The sequence below is a fragment of the Pteronotus mesoamericanus genome, unplaced genomic scaffold, assembly GCF_021234165.1.
Source record: "Pteronotus mesoamericanus isolate MK-2021 breed Mesoamerican mustached bat unplaced genomic scaffold, CSHL_Meso_final contig_78, whole genome shotgun sequence".
Taxonomy (NCBI): domain Eukaryota; kingdom Metazoa; phylum Chordata; class Mammalia; order Chiroptera; family Mormoopidae; genus Pteronotus; species Pteronotus mesoamericanus.
In genome coordinates, this window is record NW_026555258.1 from 6,603,016 (window position 1) to 6,628,060 (window position 25,045).

General features: G+C 48.4%; 1 protein-coding gene across 4 annotated transcripts in view; it reads right to left on the reverse strand.

Annotated features, from left to right (window-relative positions):
- Positions 1-25,045, reverse strand: part of GARNL3 (GTPase activating Rap/RanGAP domain like 3) — a 119,807-nt gene that overhangs the window by 21,323 nt on the left and 73,439 nt on the right. For all 4 annotated transcript variants that reach the window (XM_054584356.1, XM_054584355.1, XM_054584357.1 and 1 more), the window contains exons 9-19: positions 23,534-23,560; positions 17,422-17,497; positions 16,637-16,735; positions 14,497-14,600; positions 12,642-12,750; positions 10,826-10,871; positions 9,915-10,021; positions 8,055-8,170; positions 7,294-7,398; positions 6,242-6,316; positions 2,986-3,097 (exon numbers count right to left, since the gene is read on the reverse strand). In XM_054584356.1, coding sequence (XP_054440331.1) covers positions 2,986-3,097; positions 6,242-6,316; positions 7,294-7,398; positions 8,055-8,170; positions 9,915-10,021; positions 10,826-10,871; positions 12,642-12,750; positions 14,497-14,600; positions 16,637-16,735; positions 17,422-17,497; positions 23,534-23,560 — 976 coding nt within the window. The remainder of the gene's footprint in view (positions 1-2,985; positions 3,098-6,241; positions 6,317-7,293; positions 7,399-8,054; positions 8,171-9,914; positions 10,022-10,825; positions 10,872-12,641; positions 12,751-14,496; positions 14,601-16,636; positions 16,736-17,421; positions 17,498-23,533; positions 23,561-25,045) is intronic.

The window sequence follows — 25,045 nt, forward strand, 5'->3', positions numbered from 1 at the left end:
ACCTGAGAGGCACGGCACTGTAGAGAAGTGGTAAGGACAGAAGCACTTCATTCTACACTTAAAACAGGGCACAACTAGAGTCAATAATAGTGTAATAACTATGTATGGCGTCAGTTAGGTACCAGATTTATCAGGGTGATGACTTATTAAGTTATATAATGTCTAATCACTGGGTTGTACACCTGAAACTAATATAATATTGTATGCCAACTGTAATTGAAAAATGAAATATTATTTTTAAAAAAGCAGGGCAATACTGTGTAGCTGCCCAACTATGTACAGAGTAAATCGGCCTTTATTCTCCAGCAAACCTTTCCCAGGTGGCTGAACAGGTTGATATACATACAGCACAGGAAGGGAGAGGAGGCAAGGGGTCTGAGCAAGTAACGTGTAGATTTTGTTTCATAATTTTTTTAATAATCTCTTTATGAAAAAATAATCTTTTAGAGCTGGGTTTTCTATTACTCCACAACCAAAACAAATGGCGGTGGCTTATTTAATCAGTATTGAGTCTCCCTTCAAAGGCCTGGCTCCATGTAGAACACAGAGGGTCTTGACTCCTAATGACGGCCTTGCAAGGAGCCTTCTCCAGGGGCTAAGCCTGATGACATTAGGCAGAGGCTAATGGGATGGAGTGAAACTGCCTGAAGCGGGAGGAGAGATTCACTCATGGAAACAATTCGTAATGTGATTAAATAGAGACAAGAAAAAGGTAAACAAAGAAATAATGAGAATTATGGCTTAACAGCACAAGTAGGAATACCAGGAAAGCCTTATTCTCTTTTTAGCAAAAGCCATCAGGGAAGCATCACTCACTGCATCACCAGGAAAACGAAAGCAATGACTGGAGCCATCCGTCCAGCTGGTGGTGGGGGCACCCAGGGCCCCTGCGTGAGATGACTCTCAAAGCAAAGAATTTCCTGGCAAGTCACAAAAATCCTTACATCTGACACCTCCACTAACTTGTGCATCCATAAAGATGAAAGTTTCAAAAAGGGACTTGGTAATCTTGGTTTGGATTTTACATTTCAAAAAACAGAAGCAACTCAGAACTTTTTTTTTTTCCTGTTTTTGGGCAAACCTTACAAATAATCACCATGAAGCATACATTCTTTCCCACACAGGCAGACAGGTAGGATTCAACATTCTTTTAATCATAAAAATTTTCATCATTACTTACCCAGGACTATAGTTTTGGAAATCCGTGTTAAGGTCAAGACAATAACATTGGTAGAGTTTAATTTTAGTAAAATGTAACTGGTTTGGTGCAAAGACGCTGGACTAGGAACCACCTCCGGGTTCTAATCCTTGTGCCACCGGCCGGCTGCATGGCCTTGGGCAAGTCACGTCATTTCTTTAGGCCTCAGTTTCTCCATCTATAGAACTACAGGACCAGACTAAACTTCTAAGGTGTGTGTGTGTGTGTGTGTGTGTTTTCAAAATGTATTTTGTTTTTTTTGGTTGCACTTTTGGTAAAATCTATGGACTTCGTTACCATTTAGCAAGTTCACAAGGGTACAGAAGAGACAATAGCTGCTGTTTAGTAAGTTAGTACTACGTGCAGACACTGCTTTACGCTAATGTAAAACCTATAACAATTTGGTCCCTGCCGTTTCCTCACTGTAGTTAGGCTCATCGCCCCCATTTTGTTCGTTTCATCACTCTTTCTGATCATACACTACTTTTCAGCCACTTAAAAGAATTACCTCCACTTTAAAGAAGGCTGAGGCTCAGAGAGGTTACGTTTCCTTACAGATCACAAAGATTTTCTGTTCTGTGATTTCTAAAGTTAAATATTCAAATTCTGAAATTATGAAGTTTGAATTATCTGCTTTAGTAAATTAGTTATATGTATAATTACATATATAAATTTAACAGATCATGTCATGGACATGCAATTAAAACATCTATCAAAAATAACAGAAGAGGTCAGAGGTTAGTCCTCTGTGAAGCCTGGCCCGCCTGCCTAGCCTTTCCAGACGCCAGTGAGGGTCTAGGGGGGAGGGAAGGTTGTGGCCCAGGCCAGTCAGGGTCTGGCGGGGAGGGAAGGTCATGGCCCGGGGCAGGAAGCTGCTGCAGTTTTAGGCCATTATGTCACTTTTGCCTTGGTGGCTTTCAGGATTCTCAGGGAATGTCACTATGGTAACCAGGGCCTGGGCAGCTTGCTTCTGTACAGTGGAGGGTATGCCCTTGGCAGACGCTGTCTCCCTGCCCTTGGCTCTGTCTGGAGCCCCTCGGAGATACTTGTTATCAGTGTTTAGCCCCTTGAACATTCATTTGGAGCCTGGAACCATCCATAGGGGCCTCCCGCAGGAAGGGCCATGTGGCCCTAGAGTGTAAGGGAAACCCCTCCTGAAGCTGAACTCCCTCTGCAGCATCCTTGCCAGGGACATGTGTGATTGGCGGCTGATCTGCCATGACAGGGCGCTGAGGACCCCAGGCAGGCTGGTCCACCTGGATGGCAGAAAGTTTCATTTTATATTGAGCTGAAATCTGTCTTCTTGTCAAAATCTTTTTGTTTCTATATTCATCAAAAATGGATTATCTAAGCTTCTTATTGTTTTAGACACCAAGTACTTTTTGAATTAGAAACTTTAAAAAAGGAAGAGAGTGAGGGAGCATGTCCCTGAGAGAATGGCCCTAAACAACCAAGTGTCCTTGTTGATTCAGGGTAAGGCTGGAATTGTGATAGATACCGGCTGAAAGGAGATTCTTTCTGCGGTCACTGGATAGCCACAGAGCACTTAGGGATGCAGGGAGGGGATGAACCTATCATGCACGACTCACCCTCTGGCTGGCTGGTTCAGAAACTATTCCCTCTACTTGTCCTGAAAACAAGGGGTTAATCTTGTAAGGAAATGAAACTTTGCTACCCTCCTTGCTGAGGACACATTTATCAAAAGGGAGTTGACCAGCGGTCACCCGTCTTGGAAGTACTACAAGTCACACAAATAAAGACATTTGAAGGAGCAGCTACTCACTAACCATCCACTAGCAAGACGCCAGCATCAGTGGAGACCAGCAAGGCCTGGCCCCAGGGGTCTGCACACACGGCTTCGTGGGGGAAATTACTGTAGAAACACTGGGGCTCCCAAGGCTGCGAGGCGACACAAGCATCGGAACGTAAGTGCACCAGAAAGAAGACAGCACGGCCCATCCACGGACTGAACAGTACACCGCCTGAAACAGCAACACAGACCCCCGCCCGGCGGCTAGGTGGGCTCTGGGCTCGGCTTCCTTTCTCAAGGAGCCTCCTCTCAGATATGCATGCAATAGGGAAAGGGAGACGTCACATGTTTCTCACACCATCACCTGTCCCTGCATCGAAAATGTTCTTTAGGGCAATCGAAGGATTGGTGAGGGTTTTTTTGTTTTTTCGTTTTTTTTGTTTTTTTGTTTTTTTTTTAGCAAATGTTTTTCTTTAATACCTGGAAGTTGGACCAATTGATGCCTATCTTTTTTGGAGAATTCACTTTAGTTCACTGTAGAAGGAAGTCCTACATAACTCTCTTAAAAATGTGAGATTCCTGTGTTGCTGATTCAGCAAAATTATTAAAACATACACAATACAAGAAGTCGATACTGTCTTAACAGGAAAATGCTTATCGACCCATTCAAGGCTACATGACCCAAAAGAAAAAAATAACATGTTTGTAGGAATATGGCAAGAGTTGACGATGTAGCCTATTTATGTTCCCCTGCATGATGGATTCACACCTCATGAATCTTGTCCTTAGTTCCCATTTTGTTTCTGGCACAGAGAGTTGGCTCCCTTGCCCACTGCCTCAGAGCTGTGCATGATGCCTGGGGCTGGCAGGCCTTGCTTAGTGGGCTCTTAGTCCCACCGGAATTGTGGACATTTTCAACAGAACTGTTAACCTCCCTCCAAAGCATGGAGCTTGGCCTCAGAGGATAAAGAAGTTTCTGGAGATTCTCAGGGACAAGATGAAGTCTTACCTCTTCACTTTCACCCTCACTCAGATGTCCCACCAGGGCTGTCTGAGAGCTTGTATGCCCATGTCGTGTTTGTGCACACCCAGTGAACACACGCTCAGGTGCTCAAAGTAGAAGCGATGGCTCTAAGGTCACCTTCAAGGGTGCCATTTGGGATGAGGGCAAGTTCTGTTTTATCACTGTCTTAGAAAAGTCTGCTCTCCCTTTAAGAAACCCACGTGCCTCAAAATGAATATTCTAATTGTTAAAATGAGGCCTGGACTGTTCTGAAAATATCACATGAAGAATGTGAAGACATAACCCAATAAAGGGCTACATAAGGGCAGGTCATTAATTGAAATGGCATTTCCAGAAGAAGACTTCTGGAAATTCTGAGTTTGTGACTTATATAGAAGGAGAACATGAAAAAGCTAAGTTGATATAAAGGCCAATTAGGAGACAGACATAGACTTCGGAGCATTATAACAGTGAGACGGGAAACCAGCTCTCAGTAACAGTCTTCTCTGAGCTGAGGGCACAAGTTCAGGACACTTATGCAGAACAGGGTTCTTGGCCCAGATGATCTAGAGGATCCAGGGAGGCCTTGGGGTCTGTGAACCCAGAAATTGTATTCACAATGTTGTGCATGCGCCAAGTGTACATGGGGGGGGGGGGTGTGTGTGTGTGTGTGTGTGTGTGTTGCTTTCATGAATTCTCAAAGGGGCCGGGGACTCCAGAACGTGCCCCCGTACAGGAGGATGTCCTGTATGAAGTGTCAGAGCTACAGAGGCTCTGGTCTGAGGATGGGCGGCATCTGCTATTTCACTGAACTCCCTTCTGCATTGTGAGGGGCTTGTTCGGATTCTGCAGGGCAGGAATGTGGTCTCCAGGCCTCCCTGCCTAAGCACGGGATTGTTACCTCACTCCCTCTAAGAACAACAACACTGGATCAACAATGCTGGGTGCCTCGGAGGCTGACAAAGCCCATTCTTTGGAAACAGAACACTCTTGGGAACAGCATGTGGGACTCTGGCCTGTTCAGAGCCAACTGTATGAGAGTCCACAGGGCCCTCTATCTAGAGCAGCATTTCCCCAGTGATGGCCCGGGGCCCATGCTACGCTAGGAACTGATCCACAAGATGGAAGCTCTTTCTTTGTCGTTCACTGGTGAACAAGTTACCAGTCCACGGACTTTCATTTTTATTTATGCCTTGGAACTTCTTATAAAGAAAGTTACTAAATCTTACTGGAATTTGTTATTTATAAAGTGCTTGGCAAGCCTGCAAATTCTGCTACTGACATGAACCAGCAGACAGTGGGAATTCCTGCAACTCTGGGAAAGATGCTTTGCTGTCAGTCTTGTGTAAGGTGGGCTGTGGGTTTTTTGCATCCATTGTATTTTGAGCTCATCATTTTCCTGAAAACAGTGTGTAGGGTCTGTAGTGCCAGGTACAGGCCATCTATACCTTCCTCACTAAGGTCAATATATTCATAATTCTTTCACTTTTACCATGGACACTTCTCTAGTGATGTGCTAAAAATTTGTTCCATTTAACTAACTTACATATTCCGAACACAGACATAATAAAGTACAGGTATTGCTTTACAGTACAAAATCATGCAAATAGTAAGTTCATAATGCAATTTGGTTTCTTCCCCTCTTCTCTTCTTGATTACCACTTAGCCCTTTCTCCAGGTGGAAACAAGAATTTGCCAGTTGACTGAGTAAACTGTCCAGTAAGCAGTGGTTGCTCACTGCGCTCCTCTGACCGACAGCATCGGCGTCATCTGGGGATGTGTTACAACCACAAATGCTCAGGTCCACCCCGACCTCCTGGGTGGAAGCTCCCAGGGTGACTCGCTTGCACATGAAAGCTTGGAAGAACAGCCCCAGAACCTCGCTGTTTAGAGGGTGCCTGTGACCAGGGCACCACATGACACTTGTGAGAAATGCAGAATCCTGACCCCCTCCCGCCCCAGGGCCGCTGAGTCAGCATGAACCTGGTCAAGATGGCCCGGCGAGCTGTCTGCACCCAAGGCCTGGGGAGCACTGTGGGGCCCAGCCTTCCTGTTCAGGCCCAGTCCGCAGCTCTGCTCCCCGTGAGCGTGGAGAGACACGTGTGAATGGTGGGCGTAGGGAGGCTCATGCTCAATGCTACCCAGCTTTCCCTGGGCTTCCTTTGAGGGCTGTCTGACAACAGACGGGCTCTTCTTCCTCCTGCCCCACAAACCTCTTCCTAAGAATCTGAGTAACTTCACTGAAGACAAAGGACATTCACAGTTGAACTTGAAAGTATCATCAACTCACCTCTTTTCTGCAGATCCCTGAAGCCACCAAGCTGGACGGAGCATCCACTCTCACAATGGATTTCAGTTTTAGCGCCTTACAGAAGAGAGATCTCTTTTAAAGTGTGTTATCAGGCAGGAAAAGACAGCAGGATCAACAATTAAGATTTGAAATTAAAAAAAAAATTAAACAGGAGGAATTTCAGACGACAGTTTCGGGCCCCCGCACAGCCCTATCACTGAAGATAGGGACTGCAGTTGTCAGCCTCACAGGCTGACATTGTCCCAACCCAGTGACCCCAAATGCATTCTGTCATTTCCACCAATTGGTATATCAATACAGTGACTTCCAAACCATGAGTTTTGAAAACAACTGTTAGGCCCCTCCTGACACTGGGTGAATCGGAACATCTGCAGGTAGAGTCAGGTGTCTTTACCAAGGACCGATGCTGGGGGCCCCGGACACAGTGCATCTGTTTTGGGAAACAGTGACCTTTGCCTCTAAGCTCCTCTTGGTCACCCTGCCTCACTCCCTACTTTTGGGTTAGATCCTTCCCTGCAGCTGGCAGCTCGCTTTCTCTTCCCTCCTGTGACACGGGATCAAGGCAGAACGTGGCCATCTCTCAGAACCAAGAGATCCTAATGTCGTGTGGGAGCAAGGCAAAGGGGAAGTGATGACTGGCAGCTGCTTGGTTGTGGCGACTGCTTCCAAGCACTAGGGTGGAAATTCAGGGCTTCCGTGAGGACACGGCCACTCCGCTGCCTCCTTCCCCCAAACTGGCCGCCCACTCTGCAGAACGCTCCCGTAGGCAGGCAATGAATGGGCCGTGCTCCCCTGACCAGAGGGGGCCCAGCTGGGCCCGGCGGCCTCTTGCTTCCCGTTGGTTGCATCCCTCTCACTGACACCACATAGACCTGCGCCTGCGGGCTCATCAAAAATCCCACCCACAGTCCCCACGCCAGCCTGAGGGAGATCACACGCTCCTGCACGAGTGTGCAAACTAAATCCTCGGCAGGTTCGGATGGGACTCACACCTACGCGTCCTGCACAAGAGGTTTCAGACTACAACCCACCTGTCCTATTCTGACAAACTCAGCCTGGCGGGCCTCCTCCTTCTTCCGCGCTGACTTGGGTGACTCTGGCAAGACATCACTAAAAGACCGTCTGTTAAGCATGTTCTGAAAAAGAAACACACGTTACGAGTTCCACAAATGGTCTCCTTCTTTGGCTTCTCTGAAGGCACAAACCTATTTGTCCAAATGCTCCTGTTTCTGCATCCTGTACCCATTCGCTCACTCAGCATTTAGGAAGCCCCCCATCCCCGCCTTGTGCAGGGTCTGTGCCAGGTGCCGGGGGTGGAAGAGCCGCCAGGTGGACGGGCGGTGCCATGCGACGGCGGAGAGCGGGGCCTTCAAAGTCAAGCGAACCAGCGGCTGAAGAGCACCTTAAAGAGGGGCCAGTCTCCCTCCACAACCCCCCTTCTGCCTGTCCACCAGCTCTGTGGCACTGGCCGTGCAGAGTGATGCCACCAAGCGCAGCCACCTCCCGGAAGCACCCTCCAACACTCCAGGGACTGCTGCTCGGCACGCCTGCCCCAGCTACGCCTTGATTTCCACAGGCCCTGACTTTATGAAACCATCTTCCTGTGCGTGGAGAGCCACCGTCCCTCCTTGGCTGGGAACAAGGTGAGAGCGTCAGCCAGGGTGGCCCCAGTCCTGTCTTGACCGCAAGGATCAAGGCGACACCTATGCTCTTCTACCCAGCACTCTGTGCGAGGACCTGTGTCCTCCACGCAGACCCCACAGGAGGAAAGGGGCCCAAGGACGAGGGTTACCTTATGCACATCTGGCACCAAATCCTGGTGTAAGGATCGGATCAACATATCCAGCGTACGCCGACGTTTCTGGGCAAATGTTGGGGTTTCCAGAGTGGCTTTTTCACCATTAATTACTAAAACAGATCAAGTTATAAAGGGAGTTATAAATATTAATATGCTACTGAAGAACGTCCTCAAGGAAACTCCCCATAGTGAGTAGCACCCACCTTCCTAAAACGAGTATTTCCACTGGTCGTTCCTTCATGGAAGAAAGTTTAGAAACTCTCTAGCTTTCTTTATACAAACTCATGCGCAACAGGTATGTCTATCTGACCCTTCCCGCTGGACTGCAAGCTTCCTGAGCAGAGGGTATATATACCTCATTACCTGAAGACCTAACACCTGCCTACCTGCCCCCACCTACCACCCGCCCATTGCATCCGTTCGTCCTTCCACCCACCCGCCCATGCAACACTGGGGCCACACCACCAGGATGCCATTCGATGGGATTGAATATATACATTTGCTACATTCTGTTAGAAAAAATAACAATTGCCTAAGCAGAGCACAGCCTAATGGAAGTTTCTTCTGGGGAACAAAAAGCTAGTGGTTGAGGGGACTGGACACCAAGGGTCAATAAAGTGGACCTCATGGTCACATGTGCAGGCACAGAGCAGAGCAAAAAACGTGCAACACAGGCCAGTGGCCTGAGGCCAAGCTGATTTCAGGTTTGGGTCCCAGCTGGGCTGCTACCTGCTCATTCTTAAGCAAACTTTTTAGCGTCTTAGGGCCTTGCTTCTCTACCTTGTAAAACAGATGTAATGGCATTTCCTTGTAAGGGTCAATGTAAATTGTTAAATGGTATCAAACATAAGGAATGAGCACATTGCTAGGCATAGCAAACTGAATCAGTCCACTGTTAATGATTATTTTTCTCATACAGAGGTTCTGGAAGAAGGCACGCAGACTGGGAGGTGACTTGTTGGGGACAGGCATTTCCTGGCTGGATCTGCATATTGGAGACAAGCTGGGGTGTTTGGTTGGCCAGACATCTCTTAGGAATTCCTTACATTTCCTTAGGCATTTAACTATTTAAAGGAATTAAAATTTAAAGAAAAATGTAAAGGGATTCCTTAGGAAATTAAACTATGCGTGTCTAGTGTTTCCTCTTATTTTGTGAGTGGGAATATTTTTGTTTGAGGATATTTCCTCCTGAGTATCCCAGAAATATCCATTTTAAATGACTTGTTTTGGGCTGAATAAGGGATAAAAATCAATTTTTCTGTGGAAATGCCACTTACTGTTCTCTTGGAGTTTCCCCCTGGCCCACCTCCTCCTCCTAAAGCTGCATTGGGACTCAGAGACTTCTGATCGCTGACTTCTTCTATTGCTGCTCTCAGGCCTCCAGCCCCACCTGGTCCCTCCAGGCTCCATCCTCTGTGACGTCAATGCGCCCTTTCCTTAATCTTCCGCCTGTCTCCTCCCACTGCGTCTACTCTGCGAATCTCCAGCTGCGCCCTCCACGCCCTGCCACCCCACGCTTCTGAGGGTCGCCTGCTGGCTGGCTCCATCTAAGCCGATGGAGTCCACTGATGACGCGGGTCCTTAGCGCTGCTGCACAATGACCGCTTACCTCTGAGCCCCAGGTTGCAGGCCCCTTTCCCGAAGGTGAGTGGGAGTGGGGTGCAGACGAGGCCACAGGGGAAAGCCTGCACAACACCGCCAGGAAACTAAACACGTTTCACACGAGGAGTTAGCAACACAGAGTGGAACCAATGCCTGAACAACAATTCTTTCTTACATAGCATCCTGGGGGACTCGGAAGAAAGCTATTCTGATGTAGAACAAGTAGCAAAAACATTTCAAACCCGAACTTACATTTCACTAGCAAAAAGTCCCTGAATTCCTGGTGGTCTGTAAACACCGGTGGGGAGGGCAAAGGTGGGCCAAAGAGTGGCACGCTCTCTTCTGAAAATATCTTCAGCCTACGTAGAGAACATTTCAGGATTATTTGTTTTCTTCAGATGTCACCAACATTTGGACCTTAAATTTGTCCAGTTGCTCAAGTGATGTGTTGGGAATATTCACTCCATAGGAGCCTCGGGTGCCATGCAGCTTCCCACGTGCTTCAGGGCAGAGACCAAGTCTTCCTGTATCCTTTGTGGTCCAACCCCCCAGCCGTGGGCAAGGCCAGGCATTCCAGGGATAACAGCAACTCCACCACTGAGCACCCACTCATCCTGGGTATCGTACTTGGTATTTTAAGACACATGTTGATGGATTCTCACCAACATGCTAAGGTAGTATTGTTATCATCATTCTATCATTACCAGAGATGTGAAGATAACAAACACTTTTTTCAAAGCCTCAAAGTTAATAAATGACAGAGTTGGGGAGCTGGGATTCTATTTGGTTCTATTTGGCTCAAAGTTCATGTTCTTTTCACAACATCATGATACCCTTAACAGAGTAGTTTTTGAGGACAGATAAACAGGAAGGATGGAGCCTAGAAAAAGAGATACTCTGGTCAAGATCAAATATATCAAATGTGTGCGCATTGTAGATTACAATAAAATTCCAAACTAACCAGACCTGGGGTCTACTGCACAGAGCAACACTGTGTGGAATAAGTTTTTCCTGAGACGATGGCCTTGAAGAAAGTTCTCTAAGGTGAGGACACATCGAATCAAGCAAGAAATATCTCTATCAAGAGTCTCATAAAATGACTGCTAAATTAACAAGTAAACAAAGAATTAGAACAAACAGTTGATGATGACGTCAGTACTTACCTATAATTGTCATTTTGTTGATCATACCTCACTAAGGCAAAAATATCTGTGGCGATGGTTAAGGAAATTAATCAATAACCCCGATGCTCACAGTCAATGGCTTGTGCTTTGAAAATCCCTGGTGCAGAATCATCCTAGACCTGCCCTTTGTGGTCAGGCACTTGTCACCCTCAGGGTGACTTTTTTGAAAGAGACAGCCCAGGAAGACATAAGTTCACACTCTGTGTGTTCATCCTTTGGGGAAAGAGCTAAATTTCCAAATCTGTCAGAGAAGCAATATAAACAAAGCTACTAAGCAACGAAGAAGCCAACAAATTGAAAAGAGCAATTCTGTTGCCTGGAAATGCAAAGATCCCAGCAGGAGTTAGTCATAGATTTCATCTTACACATTTTGAAGAGAAAAGCAATTCAAATGTTCCCACTGCATGCACACCTTCCCTCTCTCTCCCTCTGGCTTTGATAGACTAAACAAACCAAAACAAACTCTGCAGCTGGCGGCAGCCTCTGGGTAGCCTCCACCTGGCTTGTGTCGGGCATGTGGCGCTAAAATAGCACTGAACCTCCAGCCTCCTTCCCCTTCTTCTTCTGGTTCCCCCTCCCAGCCATCGCCCTGCTCAGCTTTGCTTACTAGGGCTAAAAAGCCAACAGTCCCTCTAAGTGCTTCCCTATCTAGACTTGGTAGAAAAACCCTGCACTGAATCCCTGCTTGTCCCTCTCCAGACATGAATGTGCCAAGCCCCAAAGCTAAAATGCATCCATAACGGACATTCTAAAAAGAGCGAGCACCCCTCCGTCGCGTGACAGGCTGCCTCCCTCCCTGTCCTGCACTGGCTGGGAAGACGCTCTCTGTGGACCACTGCGGGCAGGGAATGCGAGTCCTATGCACCAGCCAACAGAGCAACTGTCCCCGTAAGCAGGGCTGAGGGCAGAAGCCATTCTTAGTGAAGGGCAGGTGCACTCCATTTTCCTCCTGGCCTCCATGGAATAAATTGGGCCGTTTTCAACTTTATAAAACTCCCATGCTATTTTGTTACATGACAATGAACAAGTCCAAGTGTGCAGAGCAACCTACTTCCGGATGCAATGAGTCTGAAGGGTCCTGTCTCCCAGCATTCTTACTGGAGTCTCCTGAAAGTGCCTATTAGTTGCCTTTTACTAATTATGTACAACCTGCAGAAGTAGCACCTTGCATCTCGCTGTCACGGTCTGTGGCCCAGAGCAACAGGGCCACACTGGGTGTTTGCTGGGCTGGCCAGCTCATGTCCCATGACTGTCTGGCTGAGCTTGGACATCACACAGAACTTCAGCAGGACTTTGCTGGCAAAGTGATCTGAACAGAAATTAGAGGATGCAGAGGGGAGTCAAATAAACGTATGATTAATTCTATCATTTCTCAAATGTTAAGAGCTGACAATGCAGCAGCTATTACTAGGGCTTAGAGTCAACAAAGAAACACTATTTTGGCTTTTTATCTTCATTTGCACGTTTCTCAGAGGATTCAACTACAATTCTTCTAGTTAATTTTTCATTGATGGATGGTAGGAAGTTTCCCTCATTTCACAGACTGACTGAGGAAAGAGAAGAGACTGTAGAAGTCCAGGACTGTCTGGGAATTACTCCATCCATTACTCCACTGGACGGAGAGAGAAGTGGGAACAACGCTGGGGAGAAGATCCCAAACGGTGGGCCTAAGATCTAGCGACACCACACAATCACAACACGCGAGTCAGCGACAGTGCTTGGTGGAGGGTCGTGCCAGGCCAGCGAGGCTGCCCAACATCTGGCTGCGCAGAGCGTTCGCCAAGGCCCAGGATACGTGTAAAATGGGAGCGGATCATGGAAGGCTTAAAGGCAGGAGAGGGTTCCTCCCCTTCCTGGAACACAATGGTGACGATGTCGTTCCCGATGTGGCGCTTCCTTTCCACCTGAATGTGAGCACAAATAACGTCACTGGGGAAGTTGCTCAAACATGGCACAGAGTTTCAAAACTAACACAGGACGACCTACCACGGCACTCACAGAGCCCAAGCTCCAGTCGCCTTTGACCGCTTGCCTCCCACATCTTACCAGCTGTCTCCGGACTCTGCTGCCCATCTCCCCCGCTTCCCTTCCAAATCAGGCCTGACTTCCTCCTTTCTGTCCTCTGCACAAGCCTCCTAACCAGGCTCCCTGCCTCCATTCTCTCCCACTTCACTTTTCTGAGCGTGTCCATCTTCATTTGTCATCTCGTTAGCCTGGCACTCAGTCCCCAAACAAGCGGCTCCTAAACGAGAGGCCTTACATCAGAATTCCCCAAGGTGTATTTTTAGAAATGCCTTAGTTTTGCAGCACAGATCTGGTGAAAACAAGGCCCTACCTGATCAGCCCCAGCTGACCTTCCAAAATGACCTACTAGGTGCGTGTCAGAAATTTCTTTCTGTAAAGGGCCAGGTAGTAAATATTTTCAGTTTTGTCAGATACATTATCTCTTTGCAACCACATAGATCCGCTGTTACAGTTCAAAAGCAGCTATAGGCCACAGGTAAGTGAGTGGCGTGGCTGTGTTCTGAGAACACTATCTTAAAATGCTAGATCTAGCCCACTGAGTCTGGGTCCCAGAGGGAGGTGTGGCTGGGGATATAATTGTGGGCGTCATTGCATATAAGAGCATTTACAGCTATGAGGCTGGATAAGAGCATGAAGCGGGTGAAGGAGTGAAGAGAGAGAACAGGACCAAGAACTGAGCCCTAGGCATGGCCATGCACAAAACGTGCTCAAGATCCAGAGCCCGCTCCCGGCGGAGCAAGGACTGGGTCCAGAGCTGGCTGACCACAGAGCCTCTGTTCTCATCCAGCACCGGATGCTGCTGTTGGGAGACCAGAGGGAGTCAGTGGCGCTGGGCACTGCAGGGTGTTAGAAGATGAGGCTCCAGGGAGGCAACATCTATGCTCCTCCCACGACCCCATTATGCCTGGTACAGGGATGGAGGAGGAGAGAGATGGCAGAGGTCATTGTAATGCCAGGACCTACAAAATCTTTGTAAAAGTTTGTTTCTTTACATTAGATTTGGGATGTGGCTCAGACTATTCCATTAGTATTCTGGATGTCAAAAAGCCACCGAGATTTTATGAGCCAGGGCAGCCTCTGACTTATTGACTGTGGACACCCCAGAGACCCTGACAGGTACAGAGGAGGGTCACAGCTCGCAGTCCTCTGCCCTCCCGTGCTGAGTCACTCTATCCTTCTGCTTTTCTTTTCCCTCTTCCCAGATGCAATGTCTTCCTGGCAATAGAGGCAAATGCACGGTTTTGATTTTCTTCATATCTACAGACACTGGGTGAGTAGAGGATCCTACTGGGAGCCAGGCAGGACATGGAACACAGCAGGTTCACCCGAGCACATTTCAGGGCTCCTGGAGGCTTCTGTTATGCCTTAATATGCTAACAGCCCCCTCAAAAGATAAGATTACAGAATGATCTCTACGTGCATGGCACCAGCGTGGGTAGCTCTCCCTTAGGCTTATTGAAAGCTCAGATACAGAGACTAAACGGCATCCCTAAACCGGTGCCTGAAGTTCAGCTCATCTGTTGTCACCTATGGTTTCTAATTCTATGAAACCATAACAACGCTTTCCGCACAGACAGGCCACTGGCTGATGGTCTACGTTCCCAGAATGCTGTGTTCACACATACCTGCTGTTTGTTCTCTTTGGAATATGGCAACATGGTGGAGACGTGAAACATGATCTCGTGCCCTTGGTATACGGTATAAACCGAATGTATCCCTGTGGTATCGTCTGTAAAAGACAAACATGCATTGAGTGGGCACAGAGAATGCTGGGACCGGGGCGGGGGGTCTCTATGTGCAGGCGACGGAACAGAGCACACAATCAGTGCAGTCCCAAAGATCATCCGCCCCCTGAGGGGAGGCGACACCATGGACCCTGCCTCCGCGGAGGACCCGCACTCCCTGTCTCAGCTGCTTGCTGTTGGTCACACACCTCACTTCCTGGAGCAGTGGACATTGTGAGAAGTCTGGGCTAAAAAGGACAGTGTGCTACAACCCCTTGCCTTCCAAATACTGCCAGCATCCAGGACAACATTAACACAAGATGACAGGCAAATAATGATCATGTCCATAAACAAAAGGATAGAACTGCCTACAAGGAAAATCAAGGGCTTTGGAATCAGCTGGACCTGGATTCAAGTTCTTATGAGCTATGTTCCTTTCGACAAGTCACCTCACCCTTCTGTGCACCTCAGTTCCTTCCTTTGAAAACGGAGATAAGAAATAATATGTAGCTCCCCAGGATGTCGACCAGGTTCTGCTTGCATAGTGCTTAGCAGAGTGCCTGGCGACAGCAAAGGCTGGATGGACGGCAGTCATGACCGTAATGGGCTGGGGGTTGGTGACAGGGAGGTGATTGGCAGGCGCTCCTGGATTCACCGCGGCACCCAAGGCTGGCTGGGCCAAGGCGGGCCTGACACCGCCGGCCGAAGGCTTCATCCCACAGCTGTCGGTTAAGCCGCTGTGCAGGTCTCTCATGCTGCCTACCCTTTCCGTGTTCTGAAGGGACGCCAACGTGGGCTCGTGGGGAGCTGAGGCTCCCAGGGGGTGAGGGGACCTGGATTTGAAGCCTGTGAAATTTAGGCCAAATGAGCTTCACATCACCTGCCTGGCTTACCTCAAGGACTGACTGGCAAGAGCGAATAAAACTAGAAACACTGTGCAATGAGAAGAGAGCCCAAGTGATTCCAAATTTAGGCTTGCAATCTTATTTACCTTCACCCCCTCAGCCAACTCCCCCCGCAAACACTGCTTCCCCTCAGGTGCTCCCAATACTGCTGCTGGGGCCCCCACCACCCCGCTGCCCAGGCTGGACACCCAGGTTTCCTCTGATTTTTCTCCTCTTTGTCCCCGTGTTCCGTCAGCCTCAGGTAGATCGCACTGGTTCTGGCTTTAAATCTGCTCTTGAACCAGTCCAACCCTCTTCCCTCCGACCGGCCCCGCTCAGCCATGGCAACCCCAGCCCTCCACCGCCCCTGGCTCACTCTCCGCACGGCAGCCATGTGTTCTGCTCCAAGGGTCATTCTGACCCCATCACGCCCCTACTTACAACCCTTTCATGACGTCAACCCCATTTAGAGTAAAATCCAGAATTGTTAGTGTGATCTCAAACTCCCTGTGGGATCACCGTCCCCCTTTCTCGGGTCCCTCCACTCTCCCCAGCTGGAACCATATTCTCCTAGTTTCTAGGACACATCATGCTCTTTCCTGACTCAGAAACTTCACAAATGTTCTCTGCATGGAATTCTCTCCCCCTCTCAACGACTTTCAAATTACGCCCACTCACCACTCCCTGGGGGAAGCCTTCTCTATCTAATCCCCCAGGGTAGTCAAATGCCCCGTGGCCCTGGGTACTTTTCCTTCTTAGTTCCTCCGAGTACTTAGGACTGAACCATTTGATAACTATCTGCTTAGTGTCTGTGTTGTCCACTGGACTACAAGCTCCTTGAGAGGCAGGGACCCTGTTGGTCTATCTGCTGCCTTCTTCCCGGAGCCTCACGTGGTCCTAGCATGCACAGGAGCTTGAGGGTAAGACCTGATGGGCAGACAGTGACTCCTGCCACACCTGGGGCTGTGAGGGCTGCTGAGTCTAGCAGAGCTCAAGGGAGCCACTAAATGTGACCAGTGACCCCACACCAGCCTAAGTGTGAAGCTCTAATCCCTTCTTGTCTTCTTTCCCCCATGTTGGGTATAAAGTCAAACAGAGATGAGGCCGATGACAAAAGTATGCAAATTACAGCAGAACAAATCCAGGGGCAAGCTTACTTTTGGTGTCGAGACCGCCGCGGTAGCCTGCCCAGCCCTTTAGAGTGATTGTGTCACCCAGGAGGTTTAAAAACTTTTGAAAAGCATCACTTCCGGTTTCTGCAGGAAGAGGGAAAAGTGTGAAGAAGGTATGGGATCGACAAATCCTTGTTTTCTAACTGAAGTCGCTTGGAAATGGACGAGGCTCTGCAGATGTGTGCAGTGGAAAGAGAATGGAGAAGTCACGCTTCCTTCTTCCATGACGCACGCAGAAGGGCCCGCGATTCCCGGGAACCCGAGGGCAGAGAACCAGAGTCAGACCGCCCGACCTTCCCCCCGCCAGGCTGGGATCACAGGGGTTTCGTCTTGCAAGATGAAGACATCATTACCATTTGCACTCATAATAAACAGGTATTGAACATGAACAGTGCTAAATAACAGGACAATGACACCATTCTATAATTCTCCTGACCCTGAAAATCACAGAGAAAAACCTTCCTCTGCTCCTGAGACCATGTTGAACCGACTTCTCCAAATCCCGTGTAATTTTCCAGTTAGACCACCTCGCCGGTGCCGGGACCTGGTACACATTAAAGTGACCAATAAATATTTACCAAATGAACGAAACTGGGCAACACCTGCCCTGTAAAATTTACCCCGGAAATCTACCCCACAATTTCATAAAACTACTGGCTGTTTCTTTGTATCAAAGACTCCAACTCAAGTGGCAAGTTCAGTTTGGATCGTGAAAACTGCAACAAAGCAGAAGAGGGTGTCTGTGAGCAGGAAGGAGGGGAGACACTCACCATTACTGAACATCTCGTCGTCGGTGAGCTGCCCGTCTTTGGCATAAAGAACCCCGAACTTGAAATTCACAGAGCCCTTACAACAGGACAAGAAAAGGTGGTGACTTTAATTTAGTCATCAAAGCACACAGTTATGAGACATGCTGGTCGTTATTTAGGAAAATGAAAATTCTGACGAATATTAAGAACAATCCTTCCTTTTTTTTCACATGTTTTAATAGCTCACACATGAAACTCAGTGCTTTTAGGTGACTTGGTCCGTTTGGAATGTCATTGCCAATGTGTCTGCAGGACGCCAGGCCCATTCTGCGGCCCAGCAGAGCTCGGGGTGAAGAGCCCACAGGGCCCGCAGGGCCCACAGGACTGGTGCCACTTCTGACCCACCCGTCAGCGATGGCCCAGGCCCCAAAACTCAACACAGCAGCTAGGCTGAAACCTCTGGACTCTTTTAGAAATAGAAATGGGCACTGCAGGCAATTTATTTGAAAAGCTCATTTCCTCCCGTTCTCAAAGATACTTAACCTCAAGAAGTGACAAAACCTGTCGGGGGAGGGACGACTAGGAAGTAGCTGGCATGTGTGTGCAGTGCAGTGCCCTCAGCTCTCAATGCTGGGCCCCAGTCGGCTCCTGCAGTGGTGACAGCTGCCCGGTGTAAGGTGACGGCTGCCACAGGAGACAGTGGGATGGTATCCGAGAGCTCCGTGTATTCTTTAGTTTTTCTTAAGCCAAGGAGTGGGTTTATAGGTCTTCATTATATTATTTTCTATACTTAAGAAAAAAATTTCTCGAAGTATTTCACAAGAAAGTAAACTCTAAGCTTGGAAGAGAATCAGCCTTTGCAGACTGTTTGACCCACCACTAGCTGGGGGGATCCTGATGAGCAGCTAAGGGGCAGACGAGGAGCAGAGGGGTTTAAAGCCCCGGCCAAGGCTGGGAGGCGGGAGGTGAAGGCAGGGTGCTGGGCTTCAGGACAGCTGGGTCCCCAAGAACTAAGGCTCTGAACATCAAGGGTCTCAGACATATTTCTGTTCCCAAAACACCTGAGGGACGGAGGCACACCCATCAGTAATAGTTGTTGTTTTTTTTAATCCTCACCCGAGGACATGTTTATTGATTTTAGAGAGAGGGGAAGGGAGGAAGAAAGAGAGAAACATTGATCAGTTGCCTCTCCTACATGTCCTGACCAGGGACTGAACATGCGACTTAGGTATGTGCCCTGACTGGGAATCGAACCAGTAACCTTTTGGTCTCCAGTACAATGCCCAACCCACTGAGCCACACTGGCCAGGGCAATAGTAGTTTTATGTCTAGTGATTTTCCATATAGGACAGAGACAAGGGTAGACCTGCACCTGTAGCTCTCCCTCAGCTACTTCTGTGCTGGCTCTTTCCCCTCCTGTGGGGTTCAGCTCAAGAGTCCCTTTTCCAGAGAGGCCTTCCCTGATCTCCTAGAATAAAGCCACCTGCCCCCACTGTTATTCGCCATCATAGCACCTTGCTTATTTCCTGAAAAGCACCATTCACACTCTGCCATGCTTTTATTATTACACTTGCAAATTTGTCCGTTTCTACCACGAGAACAAAGCCCTGGGAAGGAGGGCTTGGGCATGCCTTACTTCCCGCTGAGTCGGCAGGGCCCCCCACGGCACCGGGTACACCGAGAGGACTCATAAAGACTTGTGGCGGAATGGTGTGTGATCAATGAGAAGAGGGACGAAACCGGTCAGATTCACAACTGACTTTTCACAAGCTGCCTCCAAGCTAGTTTTTGGTAAATATCTTGGAATTTTCTCAGGGGTCTCCATCCACGTTAGGGTTCTGTACTTTCTAACTGCTCTGTTTGGGCAACATGACAGCAGTCACGTGTCTCCAACACTCTGGCACCTCTTCCATTCCCAGTAGCCCCTTAAAAAGCACCCAGAGTAGCTTGGGGCCTGACAGATGACACTCTTGGAATGACAGTGCCAGGACTGAAGCAGAAATTTTCAAACCTGACTAGGCACCGGACGCACTGGAAGGCTTGTTAAAATACAGAGTGCTGGCTGCATGCCTGGAGTTTCCAAGTCCATAGCTTGGGGATGGGGACCGAGAATGAGTATTTCTGACAAGTTCCTCGGTGATGCTGAGGCTGTGGTCCAGGGACCCACTTTGAGCCCCCCTGGACTAGAGCAAGAAACCAGCAGACCACCAGGAGGCCTGGGATCGGGCCCAGCCGATCTGACCACCAGCGAAGGGCAGCAGGTCTGGGTCATCACCAGAGCGAAGAGCCGCAAACGAACAGCCTGTTAGAACCATAAGGGACTCTGAGGTCCACCGATTCCACACTCAGTTTTATGACAGGACAACCGAAGCCAGGGGAAGGCCACACCTGCTCGAGGCTGGTGCTAAGTAAGCAGTTGGGCTGAGCTGGAAGCCGGGTCTCTGGTGCTCCTCCTAATGCCATGGCACGGTCTGCTCAGGATGGATCTGAGTCTAGTGAAGCCGAGTCACAAGCAGAAATGGGGGCCCGCTGCCGCCTGATCACTGGCCGAAGCTTGTGAAGGCTTTCTGGGGCCACCTTGTGACTGGCACCCTGCTAGGACCCCTCCTGCTTCAGGGGGGTGTGCCAGAGACTGGTGCTGCAGGGCCTTGTAAGACAGTAAGTCCTCACTTAGCATCGTCACAAGGTTCTTGGAAACAGTGACTTTAAGTGAAATGACTTATAATGAAACCTATTTTACCAGAGGTTAATAAATATAAACAAGAGATAACTTCCTACGGCATGTTTCTGGTCACAAAAACATCATCAAACTTCTAAATAAAGATCTAAAACTGCTCAAATATTAAACACTGAAATCAAGGTGAGCTATATATACATCTAAGAATGATGAATAAAAACAAAAAAGATCACTATTTTCCAACCAGTTGATTGCAGTTCAGGGTGGTGGGTGACCGGACCCCTTCCCTGCAGCACAGGGCACAAGGTGGGCACCAACCCTGGACGGGCGCCCTTCCATCAGAGGGCGCACCCCACACCCACTCAGGCCGGGACAGCGCAGACACGGCGGCTCGCCTCCCGGGCCCACCTCTGCGGTGTGGGAGGAAGCCAGAGAGCCCGAGGAAACCCGGGCAGGCACGGGGAGAGCCTCAGACTCCACACAGACTGTGGCCCCAGCCGAAACCGGCTGGGGTTTTTTTTCTCTCGTCGATGTTATAATAAAATGGAAAGAAACTCCGTTATTGGGGGCCCTGCTGTGCTTGAAATTACTTGCAGGGTCCCCTTTAGGTAATGTCACTTCTAGGCCTCCCAAGGGACGTCAGAGTCTACCAGAGTTTCCAGCTATCTCCAGAAATCAAGGTGGCACTGATCGTAATAAATTATATTTTTGGAGAAGATGGTTTTTAGGAGGCTCTTTCGGGAGGTGTAGTTTGATTTGGGGGTACCTGACCATCACAGATCATATTCTAACAGACCATTCACCCTAAAATCCTGAGGGCCTCATGAAGTCGCTAGTTACTGCTCTGGGGCTTGTGGGGCGGGAAGCAGCTCTCAGGGTCCTGGGTCCACAGCTGGGCCCCTGGAGGAAGGTGACTATGGAGGAGACCGCGGGGTCTGGTTTTCTCAGGACTTCAGTTCTGCTCAGACACTCCCCACAGAGATAATAAGGTCATACTTGTAATTCCTACTTACACAGGACTTCTCATTTTTTAAGTTCTAAACCTTATAATACAAAACCCAACATGATTATAAACCAATGTATAGTCACATTCCTGGGAATGAACAATATTCTAGGAATTACATTTCTTCTGAGGAAAGTGAAGTGTGAGGGGAAACTAAAGTCCCAAGGATCCCAGAAGAATCTTTTGGAATCAGAAATGCAGGCCTGCTCCTGGCTCCTTGGTAAGCTTTTTAGGCAATGCTGCCACATTTCTATGATTTACACAGAAGTTCGCCTAAAAGATGTTTCCATACATGTTTCACTGTCTCCGCATATGTTACAGCTTGGGACACCGCACTGTATCCTGGGGAGGGGCCCTCTCTGTGCAGGGACAAACGAGACCTGGACTTCAGGACCTGACAGCACTTCACCAAATAGAAAACCTTTTGGGAACGTCATTAGTGTTGTTTATCAAACTTCCCCTGCCTGTCTTCCCAGCTGTCAATGCATCAGTATGACAGGGCGGAGCTGGGGCAGAAGCTCCTGGTGGAGGGGCCGGCAGGGTTCAGCAAGAGTGCTTGGGCCGCGTGGCTCTCGGGGAAGTTCGCACCGCCAGGAACCAATACACTTTGGCATGTGTGTTTGTCGTATTCTGTATGAGTTACGTTGTAATGTGTGCTCTTGTTGCTCCAAGCAAATACCATCTTAATAAGGAAATAAAATTGAGAAAAAAGAGATCAGCTACTTATTTTTTAAAATTGGGGAGATCCAAAAAAAAATAGAGGTAGATATACATCAAACAGTCAACAGGGGCGCTTCGAGGGAGCGTAGAAGTAGGGAAGGGGGGAGCTTTCATGTTTTCCATTTATCAAGTTCTGCAGTGCTTGCCTGTCATGACAGGAATGGAGAGGAACCTTGCCTTGTTCATCGGTGTATCCCCAAAGCCTCAACCAGTGCATCGTACACACACAGTAAGAGCTCGGCAAATGTTTGTTCAATCAATGAACGAATGAATGGATATACATATAAATCTTTGTTTATAAAAACTGGGATTATATTATAAGTATTGCCTTGTGAAATTTTTCAGTACCTATTATGTCTTTTTTCAGTACCTATTATGTCATGGAAATGTTTCTATGCCAGTAGATAAAGGCCTACCTCATTCTTTTTAATGGCATCATAATATTTCATAATTCATGGGATCAGCGCATAATTCACTTACTCAGCCAACAACTGCTTAGTCTGTGCTCTGTCTGCACTGTGCTAGTACCTGGGCTATAGCAGTGAACAGAACTGTGTAAATGCCTCTTCTCAAGGTGCTTACATTCTGGTGGGGGCAACAGTAAAAATAAATAAGCGAGAACACATGTGTCAAGAAGAAAAACAAAGCAGTGCAGGACGGCCGAGGGTGAGAGGCGGCAGTGCCATGATACAGAGATCTGGAAGGCCTTTCTGATCAGAGAGCCTAATCAATGGGGGTGTGCCCCTGAGCACATCTGGGGAAAGATCATCCCAGCCGGGGGGGAGAGCAGGCTCTTCCTGCGAAGGTGGGAGAAGGAAGCCAGTCTGGACAGTGTGGCGTCGAGGGCTGGGAGGCAGCACGGGCCAGTGGCGCAGGCCCCAGCAGGCCATGAGGAGGATGCTGGGCTTCCCTTTGAGTGGCACGGGAAACCATTAGCGCTTTGGGCACAGGGATGGCCTGCTTTGCTGTATTTTACAAGGACCCTTTGGACACGATATGAAAACCAGAAGAGAGACGACGGGGGCAGGGAGACACTGTGGAGTCCAGGCTGGAGAGGGTGGCAGCAGTGTCCACGAATTAGCGTGGCCGTTAGCGGGAGCGTCAAGAAATGTTTGACTTAGGGATATATTTTGAAGCGGTGTCAACAGGATGTACCGCTGGATTAGCGACAGGGTATGAGCAAAAGAGAGGTGTTAGGATTTGCCCAAGTTTGGCCTGAATAACTGGACGAATGATATCGCCATTTACTGAGAGGTAGAGCTGGCCTGCACAAGCTATAATTCATTCACTCATGCCTATTTATGAATTGTAGATATTCCCTATGTTAGCTGTGTCCTTAGAAAATGGAATACATTTTTTTTTAACTGGGGAAAAAGGGACTAGAAACACATAGATAAATACAGCATTCTGTAAACCGAATGTGTAATGAAGTGCAAAAACACCCTACCTTTAGTGAAAATTAAAACCTTCACCCATACTACTCACGAGGTTAAAATTTGAATATATCCAAGCAGATTTAAGTAGCTTCATTGTTTTTATATCTTGGTAGCTGGCTGCAGAGAAAATTCCGAACTGCACCTTGACAAACCATATCAGGAAATAGACCCCCCACCTCCGCCCCCGCGCTGGCCTGGGGAGAGGTCCAGCTGAAAGGGAGGGGAGCGGGAGGGGGACTCTCGTTCATAAACACAGAGGCAGAACCAGAGGGGCAGGCAGCGCATCAAAGTACTTACCTCTTGTTCTTCAAGAACCAGCAGGTCCTGTCAAATAAAGTTCGAAAAGTCATGTCTGTGCTTAACAGGGAACATTTTATTCTGACTTTCTATGAAAGCCACACTTTAATCTACTGACGTTGACACCAGAAGTGCTTTTAAAATTCAAATATAGCTCTACAGGTTTTTGCAAGGCGCCTGGTCATCTCAGAATGTCCTATTAGACCACGATTACCTGGAAACAAAGATAGTGCCCAGCAACGGGAACAAAACCGAAGACACCCAGGTTCCTTTAGCCATTTAAAGCTAGCTTATCACGCACCGTTTCTGGTAGGATTCTGGCCAAGAAAAATGTCAATAGGGTATAACAACCAGAAACAGGTAAATAACATTTTAAAATAGCATCCACCACCTTCCCACTTGGTGGAAAGATGCCTTCTTTATAATGCAATTGGCTTATTTTCTGTTTACTTTTTGAATCCAGGGATTGGTAAGGACTCTTTCCCCTAAAACCGAAGCCTGTGGCTTAAGGCTTCCTCAAGGAAATCTACAGAAACAGAGGACAGGCGAGAAACCACTGCTGTTGAGTCACACACTCACGTGTACACACACACAGAGGATGGGGAAAGCTCGTGAATAGTTACTTGTTAGGGGAAAGAATGTCAGAACACGCACGGAGGGACAGCATGAACACCTTGTTATGGTATAAACAGGCAGAGGGCTGCCGCCCGTCTGTTAGTTGTCCAGTTATTTTGCGGGGAGAAAGCGGGGGAGGGTGACTGAGCAGAGACACACGGACTCAGCAGTGAGCTGCACAAAGAGGCAGGAGAGTGGCCTCTTGGGTTTGGGGCCCAGGGTCTGGAGGTCACACCCCGGCTCCCCCGGAGGAAAGGGTTAAGAATGGTAACCCGTACACCTGAAGCAATGAAGGTGCACTGGTATTGGCATATTTATAATTCTAATTTGTTTTAAAGTTTGCTATGAAAATTACAAATAAGCATAGCATAGCTTACAGTTGCTTAAAGTTGAACTTCACACATCTGCTTTTGCCTCACTTCCTTTTGGGGTTCAGTCAGGGTCCAAATACTATTTTAACCATTAAAGTGAAACAAAAGCTATGGGACTTCACAACGCTGTCTGTCTGAGGTGAGCTAAGTTGTGAGCCAATAGCTCTGTTTTACAAACTAATGGTCCTTTAAAGGTTCCCAAGAGAAGCCGGCTCATACTCCCACTGTCCGCGCTACTCCCGCGAAGGCAGCTTTGAGCAGGGCGCTTCTCTGCTGAGACTCTCCTGGCTCCTGGGCCTCCTGGGTGGAGTCCCAACCTACCCCTTCGGCTTTCCCCATCACCGGTCCTGGCGTCCCTGCCACACAGCTGGCGTACTACTAGCAATGGCCATGTTTCTGTGTTTCAGGGAGAGTCCCAAAGCTAAACTGATTGCAACAGCAAGACAAAGGTCTGGTCAACAGCTTTCTGATGGACCATTGCCTAGATTGTGACCCAGGTGTTTTTCTGCCAGTGCACACTGTTCTT